At 41.8% G+C, this 25,000-nt stretch overlaps 2 protein-coding genes across 3 annotated transcripts in view; one reads left to right on the top strand and one right to left on the bottom strand.

Moving 5' to 3' along the window:
• Nucleotides 1-21,386, bottom strand: part of LOC123506049 (myosin-IIIb-like) — a 40,103-nt gene extending 18,717 nt beyond the window's left edge. For both annotated transcript variants that reach the window (XM_045257890.1, XM_045257891.1), the window contains exons 1-19: nucleotides 21,192-21,386; nucleotides 18,475-18,579; nucleotides 14,464-14,640; nucleotides 12,602-12,739; nucleotides 12,129-12,293; nucleotides 10,945-11,112; nucleotides 10,123-10,239; nucleotides 8,943-9,131; nucleotides 7,795-7,997; nucleotides 6,971-7,115; nucleotides 6,316-6,505; nucleotides 5,570-5,780; nucleotides 4,904-5,072; nucleotides 3,942-4,068; nucleotides 3,524-3,710; nucleotides 2,636-2,747; nucleotides 1,307-1,483; nucleotides 791-888; nucleotides 123-288 (exon numbers count right to left, since the gene is read on the bottom strand). In XM_045257890.1, coding sequence (XP_045113825.1) covers nucleotides 123-288; nucleotides 791-888; nucleotides 1,307-1,483; nucleotides 2,636-2,747; nucleotides 3,524-3,710; nucleotides 3,942-4,068; nucleotides 4,904-5,072; nucleotides 5,570-5,780; nucleotides 6,316-6,505; nucleotides 6,971-7,115; nucleotides 7,795-7,997; nucleotides 8,943-9,131; nucleotides 10,123-10,239; nucleotides 10,945-11,112; nucleotides 12,129-12,293; nucleotides 12,602-12,739; nucleotides 14,464-14,640; nucleotides 18,475-18,579; nucleotides 21,192-21,344 — 2,997 coding nt within the window. In that variant the 5' untranslated portion in view covers nucleotides 21,345-21,386. The remainder of the gene's footprint in view (nucleotides 1-122; nucleotides 289-790; nucleotides 889-1,306; nucleotides 1,484-2,635; nucleotides 2,748-3,523; nucleotides 3,711-3,941; nucleotides 4,069-4,903; nucleotides 5,073-5,569; nucleotides 5,781-6,315; nucleotides 6,506-6,970; nucleotides 7,116-7,794; nucleotides 7,998-8,942; nucleotides 9,132-10,122; nucleotides 10,240-10,944; nucleotides 11,113-12,128; nucleotides 12,294-12,601; nucleotides 12,740-14,463; nucleotides 14,641-18,474; nucleotides 18,580-21,191) is intronic.
• The window catches only part of LOC123506052 (electron transfer flavoprotein beta subunit lysine methyltransferase-like), a 103,836-nt gene that overhangs the window by 16,852 nt on the left and 61,984 nt on the right, over nucleotides 1-25,000 (top strand). The gene's annotated exons all lie outside the window — the stretch shown is intronic.

Here is a 25,000-nt window from a genome sequence, read left to right as displayed (position 1 = left end):
TGTGATAAGTGTTAGGAATTTCTTGACTGTGCTTTTCTCCTTCCCCCCCATCTCTCTCTCTCTCTCTCTCTCTCTCTCTCTCTCTCTCTCTCTCTCTCTCTCTCTCTCTCTCTCTCTCTCACCTGTTTCTCGTACATCTTGGTGAGGTACTCCACGTGGTAGTACTTTAGAAACACTTTTGTCTTGCCCAGCGCCCACCCGTCCATCTTCAGGCGAATCAGAAGCAGGCGACAGTTCTCCCTCGATGCCGTCACACGCTCGTCAAAGTTGAAGGCCAGAAAGCAGTACCTGAAGGAGGGGATGAAGGAGGAGGAGGAGGAGGAGAAGGAGGAGGAGGAGGAGGAGGAGGAGGAGGAGGAGGAGGAGGAGGAGGAGGAGGAGGAGGAGGAGGAGGAGGAGGAGGAGGAGGAATGGCGTTGAAGTTTGTGTTAAGTGTTGGAAAATTTGGTGTATGTCTCTCTCTCTCTCTCTCTCTCTCTCTCTCTCTCTCTCTCTCTCTCTCTCTCTCTCTCTCTTTCTCCATTTAATCTGTCCATTTTTAACATCTTTTATATCCATTTAATCCTCCTTCTTTCATTCAATCACCTGTTTAGACACAACACCCTTTTACTTCACCTTTACTCTGCACTCACTCCTTTCCTCACTCACAAAGCCTTTCCCTCACTCAGTATCATAGCCTCTCTACCTTTATCTCACCATCACTGCCTCTCTTCCACATCAACTTAACTCCCTCTATCACTAGTCACAGTCACAGTCGCTCCTTCCTTCTGTCTCTTCACCCTTGCCTCACCTTCTAAGGAACTCAGCGAAGGGGATACGATTGGAGAACCCGTGTTGTCTGATCCTCACTGTTTCCATCACGCCGGCGTAGCGGAGTTGGCGCTGCACCTGTGGAAGGCGGTGAAGGGATGAGTACATGAGGTGATTGTGATTTGGTGTATGTATAGATTTGGTGTCTCTTCCTCCTCCTCCTCCTCCTCCTCCTCCTCCTCCTTCTTTTTCTCTTTCTCTTTCTCTTTTTTTTCTTCTTCTCTTTCTCTTTTTTGTCTCCTTTCTCCTCCTTCTTTTTCCAATATTTTGTCTGTTCCTCTTCTCTTCTTGATTCTTTTTATTTTCTATCTCATTTTATTCCTCCTCCTCTTCCTCCACCTCCTCCTCCTCCTCCTCTTCCACTTCGTCCTCCGCCTACTCCTCCTCCTCCTCCTAGGCGCCATATGACCCTGGCTTTTGCGGCATCTAACCTTAATTACTCACTCACTCCTCCTCCTCCTCCTCCATCAGTCCCCTCCTACCTCCCCTCCCTCACCTTCTTCTTGTCATAGTGATTGGCGTCCTTGTCGTCGTTGGGCTTGATGCACCTGACGAAGTGCGGCGATCCATTCACCATCTTCTGCAGGAGGTCCATTAGTGAGTACCTGAAGTAGGTGGCCACTGTCTGCTGCGCCTTGGTCTGTGAAGCGAGGCCGCGGCTGTCGTACTGCGTCTGGAAGGGAGGGAAGCAGCGAGCGAATGAGGCAAGCGTAGTGGTGGTGAGGGTGTTGGTACTGGTGAAGGCGTCTAGTGTGATAGTGTAGTGTGATACTGTTCGTGTGAAAGGTTTGGTGTGAGGGTGTTGGTGAAGGCGTGTGGTGATGAGAAGGTGTTAGTGTGTAGGGTATTGGTGAAGGCGTGCGGTGATGAGGTGTTAGTGTGTAGGGTGTGATGTGAGGGTGTTGATGAGTAGGGTGTGGTGATGAAGTGTTATAGTGTGTAGGGTGTTGGTGAAGGCGTGTGTTGATGAGAGTTGTTAGTGTGTAGGGTGTGATGTGAGAGTGTTGATGAGTAGGGTGTGGTGATGAAGTGTTATAGTGTGTAGGGTGTTGGTGAAGGCGTGTGTTGATGAGAGTTGTTAGTGTGTAGGGTGTGATGTGAGGGTGTTGATAGGAAGGGTGTGGTGATGAGAAGGGTGAGGTGATGAAAAAGTGTTAGTGTGTAGGGTGAGATGTGAGGGTGTTGATAGGAAGGGTGTGGTGATGAGAAGGATGAGGTGATGAAAAAGTGTTAGTATGTAGGGTGAGATGTGAGGGTGTTGATAGGAAGGGTGTGATGATAACGGTGTGGTGATGAAAACGTGTTAGTGTGTAGGGTGTGATGTGAGGGTGTGGTGATGAGAAGTGTTGTGTCATGTGGTGTCATGGTGATGTGGGAATGTCATATTTCTTCGCTTATCATTATTTCCCTTTCATTCCCTTCTCTTTTCCTCCTTTCCCATTTCTTTCAGTTCCCTTCCCTATCTTTTCCTTTTATCATCTCCTTTGACTGCTTTCTCTTCTTATTTTTCTTCGTTTCCTTTTCTCTTCACTTTCTTTACTTTCCTGTTCTTTTTTATTATTCACCTATCCTTTCCTTCCCTTCCCTACTGTTCTGTTCTATTCCCTTCTCTTCTCCTCCTTTCTCTTCTTTTCCCTTCTGTTCCCTTACCTTTCTTTCGATATCCCTTCTTTTCCATTCTCATTCTTCGACTTCCTTGCCTTCCTTCACCTTTTCCCTTCCCTTCCCATCCTCTACAGTCAACATCTAACGAACATAAATCTCTTTAATTCTTCACCCTCCCTTTATCTTTACCAGCCTCCCCATCTCTTCCCCACTTCCCCACCTTGGTGCTGCCTTGGCTGGACTTGGAGCGACCCATGGTGTTGCGTGGGGAAGACCTGGGCGTGGCGTAGTACAAGTTACCAGTCTTTGTCAGCGGGCACTGGAATAGGAACCTGAAGGAAACGCAGAAGAAGGAGGGGGTTAGTTTGTGATGATGATGATGATGATGATGATTTGAAATGGTGGTGTCAACAATTATCATAAGAAATTTGTGTTTATAGTAAAATGAACTCTAAGTACTATGGTTTCTTGTGGAGTTTATCGTTTTCTTGCAAGTTTTAGATAGTGATTTTGAAAGAAATTATTGGTAGGAGTAATGGAATAATACACTATGTTATATTTTTGCTTCCTCCTCCTCCTCCTCCTCCACTCACTTGTTATCCTTTACCTCCCCTTTGGGTTAGGTAATGTACTGTAATCCTTCACCCGCTTGTTCTCCTCTACTCTTATCCTTGCCCTTCTTCCTTTATCCTCCCTTTGTGTTTGTGTATGAATAACCCTCCTCCTCTCTCCTTCCTCTCCTCCGCTCACTTGTTCATCCTTTACCTTCTGTTTATGTTTGGGTATAATTTCCAATCCCTCTCCTCCACCTCCTCCTCCATTTGTGTTGTTCTGTCTTTCTTTGTATCTCCCATTTGTGTTTGGGTAGGAATTGTAACTCTCCACCCTCTCTCCTCTCTCCTTCACTACTTGTTCTTCCTTTACCTTCATTTTATCTTCTCCACCTCCTCCTCCATTTCATCCTTTTTCCTTTATCTCCCTTTTGTGTTTGGGTATGAATTGTAACTCTCCACCCTCTCTCTCTCTCTCTCTCTCTCTCTCTCTCTCTCTCTCTCTCTCTCTCTCTCTCTCTCTCTCTATCTATCTATCTCTCTCTCTCTTCACTTACCGGATCGTGTCGTGGGAACTCTGGCGGAACAGCTGAATCACTTCGGTGGGGAGGAAGTTTCTGTTCTTTTCGAGGAACTGATGGCCGCCGTACGCCACCTTGCCGGCGAAGTGACGCACCGTGAAGTCCAGACCCTGTGCCTTGGGCTTGATGTAGTACTGGGACTTGATGTTGTCGTGGAACTTGTCTGTGGGAGGGAATAGAGAGAAGGAGGTTGAGAGAGGGAAGTTAGGCCATAGGGTTGGGTTATTAAGGGTGTGTGGGTGATGGTGGTGGTGGTGGTGGTAGTAGTAGTGACAGTAGCAGTTATGGTGGTGGTGGTGATGGTGTTTATTCTTGTTTCATGGTGGAATTAATAGGGTCTCTCTCTCTCTCTCTCTCTCTCTCTCTCTCTCTCTCTCTCTCTCTCGTCACGTACCCACAAGGGACTGGTTGGTGGCCTTGGGGAAGCGGCTCTCCTCGTCCAGCAGCGCCAGCAGACCCAAGGGCTTGGCCAGGAACATGTCCAGGACGGGCCTGTTGTCCGCGAATTCAATGATGTCCACCTGTCAGACATGTGAGGTGACTGACTGGATGATGGAGTGATTTATTGCGTGGCTGATTCACTCACCCTCCAGCTAGAATGACTACCTTTTATTGCGTGGCTGATTCACTCACTGTCCAGCTAGAATGACTATCTCTTATTGCGTGGCTGATTCACTCACCCTTCAGCTAGAATGCCTACCTTATTCAGTGACTACTCTATTGTTTGAGTGATTGACTGAGGCATAGGAAGGTGAACTGACTGACTTACTACTGGCTGGCTGAATATATGACTACCTAATTCATTCACTGTTTGATTGTTTCATTTTCTGATTCGTTGACTGACTGACAGATTAACTAACTGAATATTTGAGTGTTTGGCTGATTGACTAATTGATTGATAAACTGATTGACTGCTTGACTGATTATATTACTTAATCCCTTTCTCTCACACCTCCTTCCCTTCACTCTTTTCCCTTTTACACTTCCAGTTTCTTCACTCCATCTCGTCATACCACTTCTTCCCTCACACAGCTTCTCTTTCCTTCACTCCTCTCCTCTTTATTCCTCCAGTTTCTCTCATCTTCACACCATCTTTTCCCTCACACACCTCTTTACTTCACTCCTCTCCTCTTTACACCTCCAGTTTCTTCACTCCCACCTCTTCATACCACCTCTTCCCTCACATCCCCTCTTTCCTTCACTCCTCTCTTCTTTACACCTCCAGTTTCTTCACTCCCACCTCTTCTTCCCTCACACATCTCTTCCTTCACACTCCTCATCTTTACACCTCCAGTTTTTCTCACTCCACACCATCTTATCCCTCACACCTCTCCCTTGCACTCCATCCCTTCTCACCTCAATCCCTTCAGACATGTACTCCTGCTGCTCCCACGTAAAGATGTGCTGGTTGAAGAAATACTGGATCTGTTCGTTGGCAATATTGATGCACAGTTGCTCGAAGGAATTGGTATGGAAGTTCTCGAAGCCAAAGATATCGAGCAGACCCACAGCCAGGTTCTCGCCACTGAGGGAAGACAGAGAGATTTCATATTAGGTGGTGGGACGGAAAGAGTAAAGTAAAGGAGGATAGAGAAGGGAGAAGGAAGTAAAGGAATGGAAAAGCGAAAGGTTAGAATGAGAGAAGAGAGAATGAGGATGGTGAAAAATAGAATGAAGGACAGAAGGAAGGGAAGGGAGAGAGGATGGAAAGGATAGAAGGAAACTAAAGGGAAGAGAAATAGCGGAGAAAAGAGTGATGGTGAGAGAGAGAGAGAGAGAGAGAGAGAGAGAGAGAGAGAGAGAGAGAGAGAGAGAGAGAGAACAATAGGAAATAAACTCAAGCGCAGAAGGAAGGAAAGGAAAATGGAAAAAACAAAAATGGAAGAAAGATGGAAGAAATAGGAAAAAGTGAGGAAAAATAGAAAGGATAGAAGTAAGGAGAGAAAGAGAGAAAGGACAGAAGGAAATCCTTCCTCCCTCTCTCTCTCTCTCTCTCTCTCTCTCTCTCTCTGCGCCACTCACTAGACAATCCTGCAGAAGGAGAGGAGTCTGTTGATGTTGTTGACAATCCAATCGAAGAGGCGGCCGTACATCGCCTTGGCCATGGCGTCCCGCGTGCACACCGCCTCCTCCACCGTGTTGTTCCTGGTGATGATCTCTCCCTTGGTCACCACACTGTTGGACGTCAGCGCCTCCGTCAGGTCCGAAGGGTCGATCCCCAGCAGCTCCGATACTGTCAAGGAATGGGGACTTTATTAGTTGACTTGAATTCTTGTTCTGTTTCTGCTTTTTCGTTCTCCTTGTGACTTTAACCCCTTCAGTACCAGGACGTGTTTTCATATTCATTCTGTTTATTGTTTGGCGATTTTATACAGCTACAGGTATTCACTTAGGCGATTGAAATAGTGAAGACTGACCATTAATCTTCTGACCTCCATAGACCCTTCCTAATGCAAATAAAATCGTCTTATCACACCCCAAAAGTCATGGTAAAAATGCGTCTCAGTATTGAAGGGGTTAAGGGTTTTATTTGCTCCTTTTCTCTTTACTTTTTGAGACGTTTTTGTGCCTTTCTCACCTAAACAACGTATTAATACTTGACACATGATAAATCAGTCTATACTTGACAATACCACAATGTAAGCAATCACAAAAGGGATGAGAAGTATGGAGGAACACACAAGAAGGCAGGCACAGCACAGCACAGCACAGAACAGCACAGCACAGTATCATAGCAGCACCTTAACTCAGTCCTATCAAACACTCACCCACTTTGATCTGCTCCACGTTCTTCACTGCCGCCTGCTCCATGTTGTCCTTGTCGATGGTCTGGTAGAAGTCCACGTCACCCAAGTTAATCACAGCGGCCAAGATTCTGTACACGGAGTCCAGCTCGTCGTCACGGAAACCCAGAGACTTGAAACCTTCCACCACCTTGTTGAATTGTTCCACGTTGGCCTGAGGTGGTGAGGTGGTGGAGTGAAGGAGTGTCGTGGTTAGGAGCAGTGTATATCTCAGTTTTGTTTCTCTTTTCTGCTGATTCTTATTAGCTTAAGTTTTACACCTCTGTTCTTCATAATTTTTGTCAATGTATGTCTACTCAAGTGCATATCTCAATTTGGTTTCTCTTGTCTATCATTTTTTCTATTACGTTTTTTTATTTCTCTATTCTTACCCGATTTAACTCTTGATTATTCTCTTCCTGTTTATTTATTACTCTGTTCCTCATTTTCCATTTTATACTTTACTCCAGAACGCTCATATTTATTCATTCATCCTTTACTCCTCTACTTTTACTCTTAACTAATGCTCCATGTATGTCCCTCTTACTCATCTCAACCTTTTCACTCATTCACCTGATTTTTAGTCGTAATTTTGTTCTTGCTACTCTTCCCATTGCTTACTCTTCCACTCCTCACTCACCTGGCTTTTACTCTTGCTCCAGTTGGACCCCGCGAGGTAACGATGCTTGTCCCTCTTGCTCTTGTCTAGACAGTACTGCATTAGCTTGTCCTCCGCCTCCAGACCGTCGTGCATGTAGTAGAAGATATGGAAGTTCTGCTCGCCTCTGTGTGGTGTGGGTGCAACAAGTGGGTTAGGAAGGATGGATAGGAACTATGGATGTGTATTGTTTTGTTGTAGCATCTTATATCGACTATAGCACTTATTAAAGGACTGTTTTGGAAGGTAGTGTGGTTTTCAAGTTTTTTTCATTATAGAGATTGTGAACTGTGGGTATATTTTGATTGATTTTAGTTCTTTATATTGTGATCTGAAAGTCATTGTGTTTTCCAGGGTTTTCAAGGACGTTTTCGTGATTAAGAGGGATGTTTGTATGTGAATCTTATACTGAAGCGTGACATGAATAAAAAGAATGAAAAAAAAAGTGTAATGAAGGATGGGTAAGGATTATGGATGTATTATAAACTATTACAGTGCTCTATTTACTACATTCAATAACCACAAATAAACCCCAAACTAACCCAAACAGTCTTTAACCTCTTCAGTATCATGACTCGTTTCCATATTTATTCCGTTTAATATTCAGCATTTCCATACAGCTTAAGAAACATATGTGGGGAATAAGGTAGTGAAGAATATGGGCATTAACTTTCTTACCTCCATAGACCCTTCTTAATGTAAATAAAATCGTGTAATCATACCCAAAATTCAAGGTAAAAAATGCGTTCCCGTACAGAAGGGGTTAAATAATGCTAAACAACACACTGACAACTCCCGATACTCACTCTGCCTGCCTCACCACCCTGGACTGCTCGAGGAGGTACACAGAGATCTTGGCACCAGTCACCTTGCCCAGTCTGGTGTAGGTGAGGTCCAGGTATTTGCCAAAGCGGGAAGAGTTGTCATTAATACCTGTCTTGGCGTTACCGAAGGCTTCCATGATTGGGTTCACTTGTAAGATCTTGTCCTCCAGGTTACGATTGGGTGCCTGTAAGGAGATGTGGTGTTAAGAGAGAGAAAGGAATATATTTAGGTTTTGTTAGAAAGGAAAGAAAGAAGGGGCATGTTATAAGAGAGAGAAAGGGAAGGAAAGGAGTGTTTTGACATAAGTGAAAAGAAACACCTATAAGATTTTGTTGTCCAGGTTACGGTTGGATGCCTGCAAGGAGAGGTGATGTTTGGAGAGAGAAAAAAGGAATATATTTGGGTTTATTAGGAAAGAAAGGAAGAATACTTGAAGCATTTTGATAAGATTAGGAGCACACCTGTAAGATCTTGTTTTCCAGGTGTGTATGTGTTAGGAGAGAGAGAAAGAAATATATTTGGGTTTTGTTAGGTAGGAAAGAAGGAATACTTGAAGTGTTTTGATAGGGTTAGGAGCACACCTGTAAGATTTTGTCCTCCAGGTAGAGAGAACATGTTAGGAGAGAGAGAAAGGAAAAGGTTTGGGTTTTGTTGGGGAATGGAAGGAGAGGAAGTGTTATTGACAAGGTTTATAGGAAACACCAGTAAGATTTTTGTCCTCAAGGTTATGATTAGCTGCCTGTAGATAGAAAAGACATTTTAGCAGAGAGGGAAATAAAAATGGAAGGAGGTGCATTGTTTTTGACAGGGTTAAGAGGAAACACCAGTAAGATTTTGTCCTCCAGGTTATGATTAGCTGCCTATAGATAGAAACTGCATCTAAACAGAATGAGAAAGGAAAATGTTTGGGTTTTGTTGGGAATGGAAGGAAAGGCAGTGTTATTGACAAGGTTAGGAGGAAACACCAGTAAGATTTTGTCCTCCAGGTTATGATCAGGTGCCTGTGGATAGAAAGACCATGTTAGCAGAGAGAGAAACGAAAATATCCGGGTTCTATTGGAAAGGGAAGGAGAGATAAAAAAAGCCCTACAAAAAGTAGAAATATGTGAGCCAAGTGCCTTTGTCTTACCTTGCCGAGAGTGACGAGCTGCTTCAGGAGAAAATTGGCACTCTCAGTCTTACCAGCGCCTGACTCCCCAGAGATGACGATGCATTGCTGCTGTTTCTGGTGCAGCATGTTGTGGTAGGCGTTGTCTGCCATTGCGAAGATGTGGGGCGGGTTCTCACTCTTCACCATCCCTCGGTATTGACGCGACTCCTGCCAGGGGAAGGACAGAGGGAGAGAAGAAAGTGTTAAGAGTTGTAATGGAGTGGAGAAAAATGTTTGTGGTTTGTAAAGGAAGTGGAGAAGATAAATTAGGTATTTGTAAGAGAATGGTTGAAGAAAAGTAAGGAAGTGGAGGAAAATTTCAGTGGTTTGTAAGGGAAGTGGAGAAGATAAATTAGATGTTTGTAAGAGAATGGTTGAAGAAAAGTAAGGAAGTGGAGAAAAATATTAGTGGCTTTTTAAGGGAGTGAAGGAGAAAAATGTAAGGTATTTGTAAGGGAGAGAAAGAAAAGAATATTATTTGTAGGAGGAGAAAAAATGTTAGGGGTTCGAATGGGAAGTGAAGAAAATGAATGAGATGTTTGTAAGAGAAAGGCTGAAGAAAAGTAAGAACTGGGGAGAAAAAATGTTGATAGTGGCTTGTAAGGGAGTGACTTTCCCCTTTTCCTCTTTCCCGTTCTTTCTTTTTCTTCTTTTCATCCTCCTGCAACTCTATCCCCTCATCCTTTACTCCTATCGATCACCTTCCTTATCCTCATCTTTCCTCCCCATCCCCTGTCTTCTTATTTCTCCTCGCTTTCATCTTTACCTAAATCCCTGACCAACCCTCCTCTTTCCCTCTCCCTCTCTCCCTCACTTTCTTCTTTCCGTAAATCTCTGACCAGCCCTCTTCCCCTCCTCTTCTCTCCCTTCCCTTTCTTTCTTCTCCAAATTCCTGACCAACACTCCTTCCCCTCTCTTTCTTCTTTCAACAAATCCCTGACCAAACCCTCTTCTCTCCCTCTCCCCTCCCTTTCATCATTCCCCAAATCCCTGACCAAACCCTCTTCCCCTCTCCCTTCCTTTTCTTTCTTCCCCAAATCCCTGAAAAACCCTTCTCTGTCCCTTTTCCCCTCTTCCCTCGCTTTTTTCCTTCCCTTTCTTCCTTCCCCGATCTTCACCCTCTCTCCCCCTCCTCTCTCTCCTCTCCCTCTCCCCTCACCTTGTCGCCGTACACGCCCAGTTCCTTGAAGGGGTTGACTGCTATCAGGATGTCGCCCATGTAAGTGTAGATCTGGTCTGTCTGGTAACGCCGCTCCATGTGGTCCACGATTACCTCCTGAAGATGCAGTGGAGATACAAGAGCTAATGAGGTGGTGGTGGTGGTGGTGGTAGTGGTTGTTGCGATGGTGATGGTGGTGGTAGTATAGTCTGTTTACTCTAAATTGGCTCTTGGGTCTCTGTTTGAATGGTGTTCCAGGGAATGTGTTGGTGGTGGTGGTGGTTGTATAGTCTGTTTACTCTAAATTGGCTCCTGGGTCTCGGTTTGAATGGTGTCCCAGGGAATGATATGTGGTTGTCAGATCTTGAGGCAAACCGTGAGCTGTCCTTGCAATAAGTTCGTTGATCAACAGAAAACAAGTATTATTCACATCAAATCAGTTACGTTATCAATAAGCTACAATATGTTTTGAATCCAGGAGCCATTTTAGAGTAGACAGGCTGTTACAGTAGTGGGTGTGGTGGTGGTGGTGGTAGTGGTGCTGTTGGTGGTAATTCTATTGTTGCTGTTGTTGTTGTATTAGGTAATGTTAGATTTTATTAGGTTAGGTTAGGTTAATTAAGTTAGGTTGCCACATCAGTAAGCTTGATTAAATCTTAGTAGGTCAGGTTAAGTTGAGTCATGGCAGGTTAGATTAGGTTGTATTAAGACAAGGTTAACGTTTGATAGATCCTTCCTTCCACTCCCTCCCTTCCTCCCTTCTCTCTCTCTCTCTCTCTCTCTCTCTCTCTCTCTCTCTCTCTCTCTCTCTCTGTGTGTCACCTCCGTCAGGCGCTCCAGGCAAGCGAGGTCGTCCATCCAGAGCGGTGTCCTCTTGGTGCGTCTGTCTGCCTTGAGAGCCCCGCCCTTGATGGTGGTCTCCGGGTCCTTCTGGATCATCTGGTTCTTCTTCCTCAGGTCATTCTGAAGCAACACCAGCTCACGACGCACCTGTGGTAGGAAGGGAGGGAGAAAGGGAGTGATAAGGCTTGTATTCTCAAACATTTCTGCGCTTTCGTATTCTCAAACATTTCTCTGCTTCAGCTTCATTATTTCTAAAGGCTTTATTTAAGTTTACACAAGTTTTTAACCCCTTCAGTACCACGACGCATTTTTCATATTTATGCTGCTTACTATTTGGCGATTTTATACAGCTTCAGAAACTTATGTGGACATTGAAATAGTGAAGACTGTGGCCATTAATCTTCTGACCTCCATAGACTCTTCCCAATGTCAATAAAATCATCTAATCATACCCCAAAATTCATGGTTAAGATGCGTCCCAGTTCTGAAGAGGTTAAGGTGTTTTTACAGTTCTACAGGCAGATTGACAAGATTTCTACATTATTAACTGGAGAAACACTCTTGAAAACCCCGCTAGTCATCTCTGTGGCCTTGGAAAACAGTCGTGGTGAGAGAGCATAGCGTTTCTGAATACTGAACTGAGTGAGTTGAGGAGTGGAGGAATAAATGAATGAGAGAGGGAAGGAAGATGTGAGTGAATGAGTTAATGAGTCAGGTAATAAGTGAATGAGTGAGTGATAGAGTGAGTGATGGAGTTAGTGAATAAGGGAGTGAGTGGTTTAGTCGTATGAGGGAATTGGTGAATGAGTGTGAATGCAGTATAGCGTTGAAAGTGATGAGTGAATGAGGGAGTAAATAAGTTAACTATAAATAAAAACTGCTACTTCTCTTCTCCACCTTCTTTGATACCTTGTCTTTTTCTCCAGCCACATCTACTTCTCTCCTTTTCCTTCTCTACTTCCTTTCCAGCCATTCATTTCATCAAGCTCTTTACACTTCCCTTCTTTCAGTATCTCCTTTCACTTTACTTTCCGCCTTTTTCCTCCTACACCTCCATCACTGCCTTCGTCAGCACCCTCATCAGCTCGCCATTCTAGTATCCCCTTCCCTTTAATTTCCCACTTCATCTCATGTCTTCACTGCCACCGTCATTTCCCCCTTACCTCCTCCGGGTTGTGGGGCACGGCTTTGATGAAGGGGTGTTGCAGCAGCTCCCTGGCGGTGGGGCGCTGCTCGAAATCCTTTACCAGACACTCAGCGATGAAGTCATTGAATTCCATAGTCCACTCCACAGGCCGGTCCAGCGTCGGCGGCGGGTTACGGGGGATCTGGAGACGAGAGGTCGTGTGTTAAGGGGAGCAAGCCCTGATCTTCACCTATTTTCTCTTTATCATACAATCTATCTTACCTTTCATATCCTTTGCTCCTCCTTCTCCTAGCTTTTCTATCTAATCAACCAAAAACCCTGCTGGGTGTCTAGAGACGAGGCCGTGTGTTAAGGGGAGCGACCCTGATCTTCACCTATATTCTCTTTTTCACCCAATCTATCTTACCGTTCATACATATCTTTTGCTCTTCTTTCTCCTAGCTTCTCTATCCAATCAACCAACAAGCCTGACTCGCCCCGTTGCCTCACCTGGAAGAGTGCTCGCATCGGGTGGATGTCTGAGAGCGGCGGTTCCCCATCAGCCAGTTCGATAGCCGTGATGCCCAGCGACCACGCGTCACACCGCACGTCGTAACTGTAGTCCAGCTGCTGCTCGCACGCTATTACCTGTGATGTGTGACGGAGAGTTGAGGGTTGAGGGAGATAAGTGAGATGCCGAGTAAAGGAAAGGAAATGATGCGTGAAGAGGAGGTGAAGGAAGGGAGTGAGGCAAAGATGATGAGTGGAGAGGAGAGGAAATGATGGGTAAAGAAAGGGCGAGGAAGAAAGGAAATGGTGGGTGGAGTAAAGATGGACGAAGGGAGATAAGATAACACACGAAGAAGCGAGAAGAGGGAGAGGAAATGATAAGTGGAGAGGAGAAGAAAGAGGAAAGAAGTCAGGAATGAAACGTAAGGGGAAGATACAGCAAGTAAAGAAGATGCAAAGGAAGAAAGAAAAGTGAAATGCGAATGAAAAAGAGAAATATGAAGAGTGAATAAGAGATGAAAGGAGGTAAATTAGATAGTCAAATGGAGAAAGACATAATAAGTAAAAGAGAAGGAGAAGGGAGAGGGATATGAGTTATGACGAGAGAAAGAGATGAGTAAGAGCGATAAGAGAAATGATCAAGACGTGAAAAAGAGGGATATGATAAATGAAAAGAAGAAATTGCGAGAAAAAAAAACACATAAAAAGTAAATATGAAGAGAGTAAGATAACGGTAAAGAGAGAGAAAAAATAATAAAACAGAGATGAGAGAGAAAAACGAGATGACTAGTGAGATAAAAGAGAGAAAGAGAATTAAAATGACAGTTGAAATAATGATAAAGGGAGGGAAAGATGACAAGGGGAATGTAGAGGAAGGCAGGGAGAAGAGGGTGGCATGGGAACTTTTGTGTGAGGTATGAGGAGGCAGTGAGGTGAATATATTTAAGAAGGATTTAACGGGTTTGTAACAATGCATAAGGTGAAAACATGGCGAGGTACTGTAAATCATGACGAGGAGAGAAAAGTACCTGTGGAATAGACACACACACACACACACACACACACACACACACACACACACACACACACACACACACACACACACAGAGAGAGAGAGAGAGAGAGAGAGAGAGAGAGAGAGAGAGAGAGAGAGAGAGAGAGAGAAGTCTCTTACATTAATTACATTAATTACTTAATTAATTACGAAAGCAAGACGTAGCCATGAAAATTACATAAATCATACAAAATAAGACCCTTATTGAAATACGTAAGACAAAAAACAAACCATAGCTTCCTTGTTTCCCTTCCCTTCTTTCCCCTTCTCCGTCAGTCAGTCAGTCAGTCAGTCATCCAAATTCTCTATCTCTTCTCTTCCATCCCTTCTTTCCCATTCTTTCCTTCCACTTTTCCATCAATCAGTCAGTCAGTCAATCAAATTTTATCTCGTTTCTTTCTTTTTCTTTCCTTCACTTCCCTTTCTTCCCATCCCTATCACTCAGTCAGTCAGTCATTTAATCAAATTCCCTCTCCTTTCTTCCTTTTCCTTCCCTTCCTTCCTTCCTCTTCTTCATCACTCAATCAGTCAGTCAGTCAGTCAGTCAGTTATATTGCCTCTCCTTTCCTTCTTTTCCTTCCCTCCTTTCCTTCCTTCCCATCCCCATCACTCAGTCACTCAACCAAATTCCTCTCTCTTTTTCCTTTCATTTCCTTCCCATTCCTTCCTTCTCTTCCCTTCCTTCCCTTCCCCCGTCACTCAATCACTCAGTCACTCAACCAAATTCAGTCTCCTTTCTTTCCTTCCCTTCCTTCCACACCTTTCATTCCTACCCTCTCCCTTCCCCAACACTCCTCCATTGCCTCACCTCGGGGGCCATCCAGTAGGGGGTGCCGACGGAGGTGTTGCGGCGACCCCAGGAGGAAGCGAGGTGAGAGGACACGCCGAAGTCCACAAGCTTGATGTTGGCTTGCTCAGTGAGGAGGATGTTGTGGCCCTTGATGTCTCGATGCATCACGTGGTTCTGGTGCAGGTAGACCATTGCCTGCAGGTGTGAGAGGGAGACGGTTTGTTGGTAAGACGTGATAGTAAACTTTGGTAAGCTCTGGAACTCCTTGTCTGCTTCTGTACTCCTATGTACCTATGACAATGCCTGTAGATGTGGGAAGGAGAGGGACGTGAGGGTAAACTCTGGTAAACTCTGATACTCCTTACTTGCTTCTGTATTCCTGTCTATCTATGACAATGGGTGCAGGTGTGGGAGGGACATGGTTTGTGGGTAAAAAGACGTGGGGATAAACTCTGGAACTCCTTGCCTTCATCTACGTATCTATCTATGACATTGCCTGCAGGTGTGAAAGAAGAGGGCTTGTGGGTAAGACGTGAGAATAAACTTTGGTAAAATCTGGTAAACTCTGAAACTCCCTGCTTGCTTCTATAGTTCTATCTACCGTGGTTGCTGAATGGAACGGATTCAGTAATCTTGTTAGTGCTGAGTCAATGGGGAGCTTTCAAAGAAGATTAAATAAGTCTATGGATGGAGATGGTAGATGGAACTAAGTAGCGTTACTCGTGTAGGCCTGGCAGTTTCTTGCAGCTTCCCTCAATTTCTTATATTCTTAAGTTCTACCTATTACCGGAACTCATTTAATAGGGAGGGCTAAAGACATTTAACCCATTCTTTTGGCTAACTCTCTTGACCGTATTCGGGGACTGACATCTAAGTGGGCTTTTTTCCTTCATCCTTTTTTGTTACCGTTGCTCAGTTTTTCATCTCTTGCTAATAAAGAGAGAGAAAGAAATAGATACAGTCACGGGAAAATATTCATTCACGTGCTATACTCTTACTTAACCATTGCCTCAAGTGTAAGTCTCCCTACGTGCTGTGTCAACCTAGAAAACCCGAGGAGTGAAAGGTTACAAGATCAGAGACTGGAGAAACTCGTTAAGCACAGTGGAAGACAGAGCGTCACAGTACAAGACTATACATAGCTACTCTAAAAAAAGATATGTGTGTTTCTTTATGCCTGTCTTTCTGTGTGGAGGAAGTGGTATGGGTGGGAATACTCAGGGATGGACTCAGATGTTCATTAGTTTTATTTTTATATATACGTGAAATGTTTACGTATTGAAGTACAAGTGTAAGTAGCACACGAACAAGACAAGAGAGAGAGAGAGAGAGAGAGAGAGAGAGAGAGAGAGAGAGAGAGAGAGAGAGAGAGAGAGAGAGGATAGAAGACAGACCTTTGCTTTTCACTATGGCTTCCTTCCCTTCATTCCCTCATACCCTTATTCTTTCTCACCTGTTTTTTGTTTTTATTTCTTCCCTTCACACTTTCTTCTATTCTCTCCTTTTTCTTCTTTCTCTTTCTTCACTATCTCTTCTCTTTATTCACCCAGACTCCCATAATTCTTTTTTCTTTTTTCTTTATTTTTTTTCCTATCCCACTTTCTTCTCATATTTCATCTTTTACTCCTTCCTCTCTTTCTCTTCCTCCCATTCTCTCAGACTCCCATTTTTCTCTCACTATTTATATTTAATTTCTTCCCGTCACACTTTCTTCTCCTCATCTACCTCCTTTTCTTCTTCTTCCTTCCTCCCTTTCTCCTCCTGGTTATCTTGCAAGTCTTTTCGTATATAAAGAAAAAGAAATTCCCACTTCCTCAATTATCAAGCTCATTATCTCCATCTTCCTTCCTTTCTCCTCCCTCCATCCCTCCAACTTCCCCTCCACCTCTCCCTCTTTCTCTTGCGTCACAGCACTTCCTGGTAACCACTCGACTAATACGTGATCTTGTTGTGGACAAGCTAACGGGATTAGAACTGATAATGTACAGACTGTCAACGAGGCGTCTTACAGTTTGTCTTCACGGACTGTTGAAACGAAAGACTGTCGCCTATGTTAACATTGTAAGCTTTGGTGTTTTAAGGGGATCGGGTATAAAATAGATGGAAATTATGGAGTTTAGCACTATCATTGGTATTTTGTGGTTTGTTGTGTTCAGGATCTGGTGAAACAAAAGACTGTCGCTTGTGTTAACGTTATAAGCTTTGGTGTTTTAAGAGGATCAGGTATGAAATAGATGCAAATTATGGAGTTTAACCTTATTTTTGGTATTTTTGTGACTTATCGTGTTGACGGACTGTTGAAATAAAAGACTGTCGCTTGTATTAACGTTATAAGCTTTGGTGTTTTAAGATAATCGGATATGGAGTAGAAGCAAATTATGGAATCTGACCTTATTTTTTGGGGGGGTATTTTTGTGGCTATTGTGTTGACGGACTGTTGAAATAAAAGACTGTCGCTTGTGTTACATTATAAGCTTTGGTGTTTTAAGAGGATCGGGTATGAAATAGATGCAAATTATGGAGTTTAACCTTATTTTTGGTATTTTTGAGGTTTGTTGTGTTCAAGAACTGGGTGAATATAAGAGCGTCATCTGATTCTTATTATTATCTTTGGTTTTTAAGAGGATCCGATATGAAGTACATGCAAATTATGGAGTTTAACATTATTATTGCTATTTTTGTCGTCTGCTAGGATTGAAAAGATAAAGTTAAAGATGGTTTTGTGCGGACTCACTCACAAATAGATACATGAAATCCCTTTTTTCAGTTTTTTGTAACTCTATATAAGTGTCGCTCTTTCATAAACAAGATTAATAACCTAATCCAACCTAATCTAACCTAACCAGATTAATAAAAAGCAGAGAGAGAGAGAGAGAGAGAGAGAGAGAGAGAGAGAGAGAGAGAGAGAGAACAGGATATCAATCTTAAAAAATATATATTTGAGACTAAGATTGTTTAAGAGACTGTCATTAAGATAAGTGTTTAAAAATTGTAAAATCTGTGAATAATTATAACAAAAAACAGTCCATTAGTGAAAGGGAAAGAGAGAGAGAGAGAGAGAGAGAGAGAGAGAGAGAGAGAGAGAGAGAGAGAGAGAGAGAGAGAGAGCAGGATATCAGTCTTTAAAAATGAATTTGAGACTATAAGCTTGTTTAAGAGACTGTCATTAAGATAAGTGTAAAATTTGTAAATAATTATAACAAAAACAGTCTATTAGTGAAAGGGATAAATGTAGATGATGTAAGTGAAGATAAGTATAATGTGTTACGAATGTTAATGGAGTGAAATGTTCCAGTGATGCAAATTGCTGAGTTGATTAATGTTTCTGTGTCGCAATGTTGTTATGCATTATTGTGTTTGAGATTGCTTTTGTTAGTTAAGAGGAAAAGTGATTGTTGTCTCGTTGTGTGCCGGAAGTGTGTTGCTTGTTTAATTAAGTGTGTGTGTGTGTGTGTGTGTGTGTGTGTGTGTGTGTGTGTGTGTGTGTGTTTATGTTAAACAACCCTCACACGTGTACACAAGGACCAGCACGCGCCTGCATACTGTACGTGAGTGAATGTATGTGTGTACGTATGTATGTTTGTTTGTATGTAAATATGTCCAAGTGAAAGAGTTTTAAGTCCTGGTATTACCACACACGCACGCACACACACACACACACACACACACACGCCCGGTAGCTCAGTGGTTAGAGCGCTGGCTTCACAAGCCAGAGGACCGGGGTTCGATTCCCTGGCCGGGTGGAGATATTTGGGTGTGTCTCCTTTCACGTGTAGCCCCTGTTCACCTAGCAGTGAGTAGGTACGGGATGTAAATCAAGGAGTTGTGACCTTGTTGTCCAGGTGTGTGGTGTGTGCCTGGTCTCAGGCCTATCCGAAGATCGGAAATAATGAGCTCTGAGCTCGTTCCGTAGGGTAACGTCTGGCTGTCTCGTCAGAGACTGCAGCAGATCAAACAGCGAATCACACACACACACACACACACACACACACACACACACACACACACACACACAGAGAAAACACTTACATCAATGGTCTCCTTCAGGATATAACCAAGCTGTTTCTCCGTCAGTCGTTGTCCTCGCCTGATTAGCGCCTGCACCAAGTCAGTCACCGAGCCTCGAGGACAGAACTGTTAGGAAAAGAACAAGAAAAAAGGAAAGCATTATTATTTGAAGTTTTTTTTGGGGGAAATTAGGAAAGTTTTTTTTTGTTTTTCCTATTAATTTTTTCTTATTTTCTTCTTCTTCTTCTTCTTCTTCTTCGGTGATTTTTAAGAGGATTTTTTTTACGTTGTATTTAGGATTTTTATTTTATTTTATTTATTTGTTTTGTTTAGGAGGTCAGAAGATTAATGGCCACAGTCTTCATTATTTTAACCCCTTCAGTACTGGGACACACTTTTATCTTGAGATTTGTGTATGATTAGACCCTTTTATTGACATTAGGAAGAGTCTATGGAGGTCAGAAGATTAATGGTCATAGTCTTTATTATTTTAACCCCTTCAGTACTAGGACACATTTTTACCTTGAGATTTGTGTACGATTAGACCATTTTATTGACATTAAGAAGAACCTGTGGAGGTCAGAAAATTAATGGCCACAGTGTTCACTATTCTAACCCCTTCAGTACTAGGACATATTTTTACCTTGAGATCTGTGTACGATTAGACCATTTTATTGAGATTAGGAAGAGTCTATGAAGGTCAGAAGATTAGTGGCCACAGTCTTCACTATTCCAACCCCTTCAGTACTGGGACACAGTTTTACCTTGAGAAGATTAATGGCCACAGTCTTCACTATTGTAATTCTCCCACATGAGTTTCTGAAGCTGTACCAAATCATCAAATATAAAACCGAATGAATATGGAGACGCCTCGTAGTGAAAGGGAGTAAAGGGAGTGAAGAAAATGGGAATGAAGGTCACTGTAATGGCGATTGTAAAAGAAAACAGGGAAACGGTAATTGGTGGAGTTTAGAGGCTGTGGATGCTGCGTGGTTGCCGAGAGATAAGTGGAGGGGTGATGGGGAGGAAGGGGTGGAGTACTGTGGCTGGAGAAGCTGAACTCTCGTGTTGTGGGAAAGGAAAGCGAGGGGTGGTCTTAGTGGAGAAGTAGTAGTAGTAGTAGGAGGAGGAGGAAAGGGGGAGGAGGAGGTGGTGGTGGTGGAAGAAGTGGAGGGAAGGAAGGGTGGTTATGGGAGGATCAATGTGGAGGGAAATTGTGTGGTGGAGGGAAAGTGTAGTAGAGGGATATCACTAAGAGAGAGAGAGAGAGAGAGAGAGAGAGAGAGAGAGAGAGGGAGAGGAATAGGGAGGGAGTGTGAAGGGCACTTGTTGCAATAAAGTGAGAGTGGAAGGTTATTTTTTCCCTCTCACAATCTTGTTTCACTCCTTTTAGGCTTTTATCATATATTCTTTCCTTCTCTTCTCTTCTCTTCTCTTCCTTCTTTTCTCCTCTTTTTTATAATATTTTTCTTCTCATCTCTTCTCATCACCTCTCATCGCCTCTTCCCTTCTTTTCTCCTTCCTTTTCACTTCTCTCTTTCATCACACTCTAATTTCTCTCTCTCTCTCTCTCTCTCTCTCTCTCTCTCTCTCTCTCTCTCTCTCTCTCTCTCTCTCTCTCTCTCTCTCACTTAAGCTGTCCTATCACCCTACCTCTCACATTCACACACTCTCTTTCCTCCCATTTCTCCCTCACTCTAAGCTCTCCTGCCACCCTCTTCCCCTTTCCTCATTCTTAATCTTCCCATCTTAGATAGATAGATAGATAGATCACTTTATTGTCAAGTTGCAGCATAATAAAGCTTACAAATTGAAATTTGCTTTGACTAGAGCTCAGTACATTAAAAGTTAACTAAAAGTATATAAAAATTATGTTAAAAATATATACAATATAGTAAGTTAAAAATTATTGCACAGCATACTAAGGTCACAGACATGTATTAGAGATATCACAGTCACACATGGAGTCAACGATTTCACAATTGCTGTTCTAACTGTTGGTGGTTGAAGAGTACGATGCTTTTTGGCACAAAAAAATGAGTTCTTATATCTGTTCGTGCGTTGAGTAGGCAAAGCAAGTCTTCTACCTGACCTTAGGAATACATAGCAAGAGTGGAGGGGATGAGACGTATCGTTCATGATTTTTCCAACTTGCTTCATAGTTCCTTCAAGGAACAGCTTATCTAATGATTTTGTTTCTGCCCCTAATTTTCGTGATTTTCGCACAATCTTTTTTAAGCTTACATTTATCTTGACATGTAAGCTTACCATACCAGGTAGTTAAAGAGAAATCTAATAGTGATTCTATTGTAGACTTATAAAAAAAGGCTAATTATATATCTATCTACATGCAAATTGTTTAAAATATGTAAAAAATAAAGTCTCTGCTTACATTTCTTAAATACCATATTGGTATTTGCACTACCTTTTAGTTGATTATCAATCATCATCTTTCCTCCCCATTCATGCTCACTCGCTTCTCATATTCTCTTATCCTCCTATTTATCTCCTATTCTCCCTCGTACACCTTATTCTTACTTTATTCTCACTATTCATACTCAATCTCCCTCATTTTCTCACCTTCATTCTCTATTTACTCTCCCACCATCCTTCATTATCTTCCTTCACTCTCACTTCTCTCTCATTCGCACTATTTTTACTCTCCCACCATCCCTCATTTCCTTCCTTCACTCTCACTTCTCTCACTCTCTCCCTCTCTCCGGTAACTCGTCTCTCACCTCCATGACAAGCCATGCCTGGTCCTCCTCTCTGACGGCGCCCCGCTTGAAGAAGATGCCGATGAAGGAAGGCAGGTTGGGATGAATGCTCAGGTCTCGTAGGATCAGATACTCTTCCTCTATCTCCTCCAGGTTCTCCCCGATGTTCTCCATGATCTTGATCGCCACCTGTTCACCTACAGGAGGAGAAGGAGGAGGAAGAGGAGGAGAAAAAGGAGGAGGAGGAGGAGGAGGAGGAGGAGGAGTGATTGGTTAGTGTTAAGTTTATGATGTGTAATGTTCTCTCTCTCTCTCTCTCTCTCTCTCTCTCTCTCTCTCTGTCCTTGACATTCCCTCTCCCTGTTCTCCTTTCCCTCTTTCCACACACACACACACACACACACACACACACAACACACACACACACACACACAAGCATCTCTCTCTCATCTTTTCTCTCTCTCTCTCTCTCTCTCTCTCTCTCTCTCTCTCTCTCTCTCTCTCTCTCTCTCTCTCTCTCTCTCTCTCTCAATTATTCCTTATTTACTAATTATCTTTTTATTTTTCCTCATTTCCTGTTATTTCTATTTTTTGCTTTAATTTTCTTTGATTATCCTTTGTTTATTAAGTTCGTGTCTATTTCTGCCTTGTTTATTTATTCATCTATTTATTTACCTATTGTTTCTTCCCTTAGCTGTTAATGTTATGTAGATTTTTCTTTATTTTTCTCAGATTTGTTCTAATTTTCTCCCTTCCATTAAGAATTAGTTATATTTTTGTATTACTGACAATCTCCTCCTTCTCCTCCTCCTTCTCCTTCTCCTCCTCCTCCTTCTCCTCTTCCTGTCAGTAATTATAATCCTCGACATCCTTTTATTTTTCTCTTTCCTCTTTGTCCTTGCCCTCCTCTTCATGTCCTTTCTTATCACATTATTACTCACTTCCTCTTCTTTCTCTCCTCCTATTCTACTTCTTTCCTCCCTCTTCTAGTCTTTCCTGCTCACTGGTTACCTTCATTGCCCTATATCTCTGGCTGGCTATTTACTTCTCCTCCTCGTTCTCCTTCGGTCTCTCGTTCTAGATAGACATTTTACATCAATCTGTCAACTAATGTACGTTTCTCCTTGGTCTTGGCTGGCTATATACTTCTCCTTCTCGGCCTCCTTCGGTTTCTCGTCCTAGATAGACATTTTACATCAAGCTGTCAACTCATCTACTTTCCTGCTACGTCTTTTTATTGCTGTGTTTTTGGTATTAGAGTCAATTGTTTCTCTTCAAGTCTTTTTTTATCCTTTTCATTGAGTTTGCCATGATGAGCTTTCGTCTTGACCTCATAGAATTCATAATGGTAGTGTAAAATTGTTGGTCTGTGTTTTTATCCTTGTATTTCATCCTTTTTGTATTTTCTCTCTCTCTCTCTCTCTCTCTCTCTCTCTCTCTCTCTCTCTCTCTCTCTCTCTCTCTCTCTCTCTCTCTCTCTCTTGTAAGTAAGTAAAGTAGGTAAGTAAGTAAAGGTTTATTGCCCATTAGCATAAATACATTTGAGAAAGACATGTTTACAAACGAAAAAGGAAAATGGCAGAGACTGTCAAGCCGAAGCTTCCCGACAGTCACATTTATGTACATAACTATGATTATTGTTTACACCAACACCAATTGGCAATATTTTAGGTAAATTGCCTAAAGAATCATTTAGGTAACTAGAATAGTAATAATAACAACCATATCTAATAATGACAAGAACAAAGCTTAGCAAATCACAATAAACATACTGCAAATTCAAAAACGATCACGAAAGGAAATTAACACCGCATACTACAATATCACATTAGAAGATACATCTATAAAAATCTGTTTGTTATACATGGTAAAGGCAAAGAGGAAGGGAAAATCTTAGATAGAAATGTTTGTTTTGCATTTAAATGTTAAATTTAGAATATCATGTATTTTGGCAGTTATATAAGTATGTCTTCAAAGATTTTTTAAAAGTGGACAAGTTATCATTATAAAGAAGTGTTTTTATTTGAAAAGGTAATGAATTCCATATTTGTGGACCGGAGCATAATACACTATGTTTAAAAAGAGTCGTTCTGAATTGCGGGCACATGAGATTGACATTATTACTCCGAATATTGTATGATGTCTGTACCAATTTGAAAGGTTGAGCTCCGGAATATTGTGTAAAGTACTTATAAATACTTAACAATAGGAAATGTTTATGAATATTTGAAAAAGTAAGAAAATTGTGTTCATTATATATGGTGCATGTTGATTAAAACCTATTCAAATGAAAAACACATCTAAATATTTTATTTTGAGCAATAGTTATTTTCTTAATGAAAGACTGCCAAGTACACGCCCAGATTGCTACGCAATAGGTGAGGTGGGGATAACAGAGGGTGTAATAAATACTAGTGAGTGATTCAATTGTGAGACTATTACGAACTCTAAACAAAATACCACACATCCTTGATAATTTATTTGTAACAAAAGAAATCTGTTTATTCCAATTAATATTTTCATCTATATAGACACCCAAAAATTTTGTGAATTCTACTCTGTTCAATATGTTTCCTGCAATAGTAACAGGGGGAAACTCATGATGTACAGAGCGATTTTGGAACAGTATGTAATTTGTTTTGCAATATTTAAGCTCAAACTATTTATTTTAGTCCAATGATAGCAGAATTTTGTGATTTTCTTAATTCTGTAGCCAAATCTGTGTGTGTGGGAAATTTCATCATATCCACAGGAGGATGTTTTAAATGCCTTAATACATTTTTCAATTTCTAAATTTGTGGCTGGATATAAAAACATCGAAAAATTTGGAGAACATTGTAAATTATCTAAAAATTCACTACCAGTAGTTTCTGTTATTTGCCCTCCTGCTTGTAGAAAGTGTTCATTAAATTTATCTGGAATGTTAGAGCAAACTGGTTTGAGTTCTATTACTCTATTTGTACCATCTGCCGATCTACCAAGTATGTTGTTTATTGATTGCCAGTGGGACTTAGGGTTACCTTGATTAGCTACTAATTGGTCTTGGTAGTACTTTTTCTTAGCTTCCTTTAAGAGTGATGTTAGTCTATTTCTATAAGTTCTGTATTGCTCTCGAAAGGTTAATGGCCACTTATATGCTAGTTTTTCAAGACGATGCTTTTCTTTGATACTTTTCTTTAATGCTGGAGTAATATGGGGACTGCGACTACTTTTGTTACTTATCTTAATTTTCTTCTCGGGGAAACAGTTGTCATAGGTTGTTTTGAATTTGGCAAAAAAATAAATTATAGGATATGTCAGGACAGATAGAATTAACAACATCAGACCAATCTACATGAGAAAGTGCAGTACTAAATTTACCCAAAGCTTCATCAGTAAAAGTTCTTTTTTTGTTATATAAACAGGAGGAGATGGAATATTATTACATTTAAATAGGGAAACAACAGGAAAGTGATCAGTAATATCAGTTTTGATAACAAAATTACCTACATTGTTGTCTATGAACGTGGACCAAATGTGATCTATAATGGTGGCGGAAGTGGCAGTAACTCGTGTCGGTAACGTTGTGAGTGGAGTCAGGGAGTAACTATACATTAAATTGCTAAACTCTTGTATCTTGTTGTCATTATGTAGTAATAAATTTAAATTGAAATATCCAAAAATAAATATTTCATTATGATTTTTATCCTTTGTAAAAGTCAGAATTTCATTAAGAGCATTAATAAAGCTATTAACATCACCTTGAGGAGGTCTGTAAATACATATGAACAAAAACATTTTATTATTACATTTTACTTCCACTCCTAAACTTTCAACAAATGTTTCCATCC

The sequence above is a fragment of the Portunus trituberculatus genome, chromosome 19 (assembly GCF_017591435.1).
Source record: "Portunus trituberculatus isolate SZX2019 chromosome 19, ASM1759143v1, whole genome shotgun sequence".
Lineage (NCBI taxonomy): Eukaryota > Metazoa > Arthropoda > Malacostraca > Decapoda > Portunidae > Portunus > Portunus trituberculatus.
The sequence above is the reverse complement of the archived record's forward strand: the minus strand, read 5'-3'. Positions and strand labels throughout refer to the sequence as shown.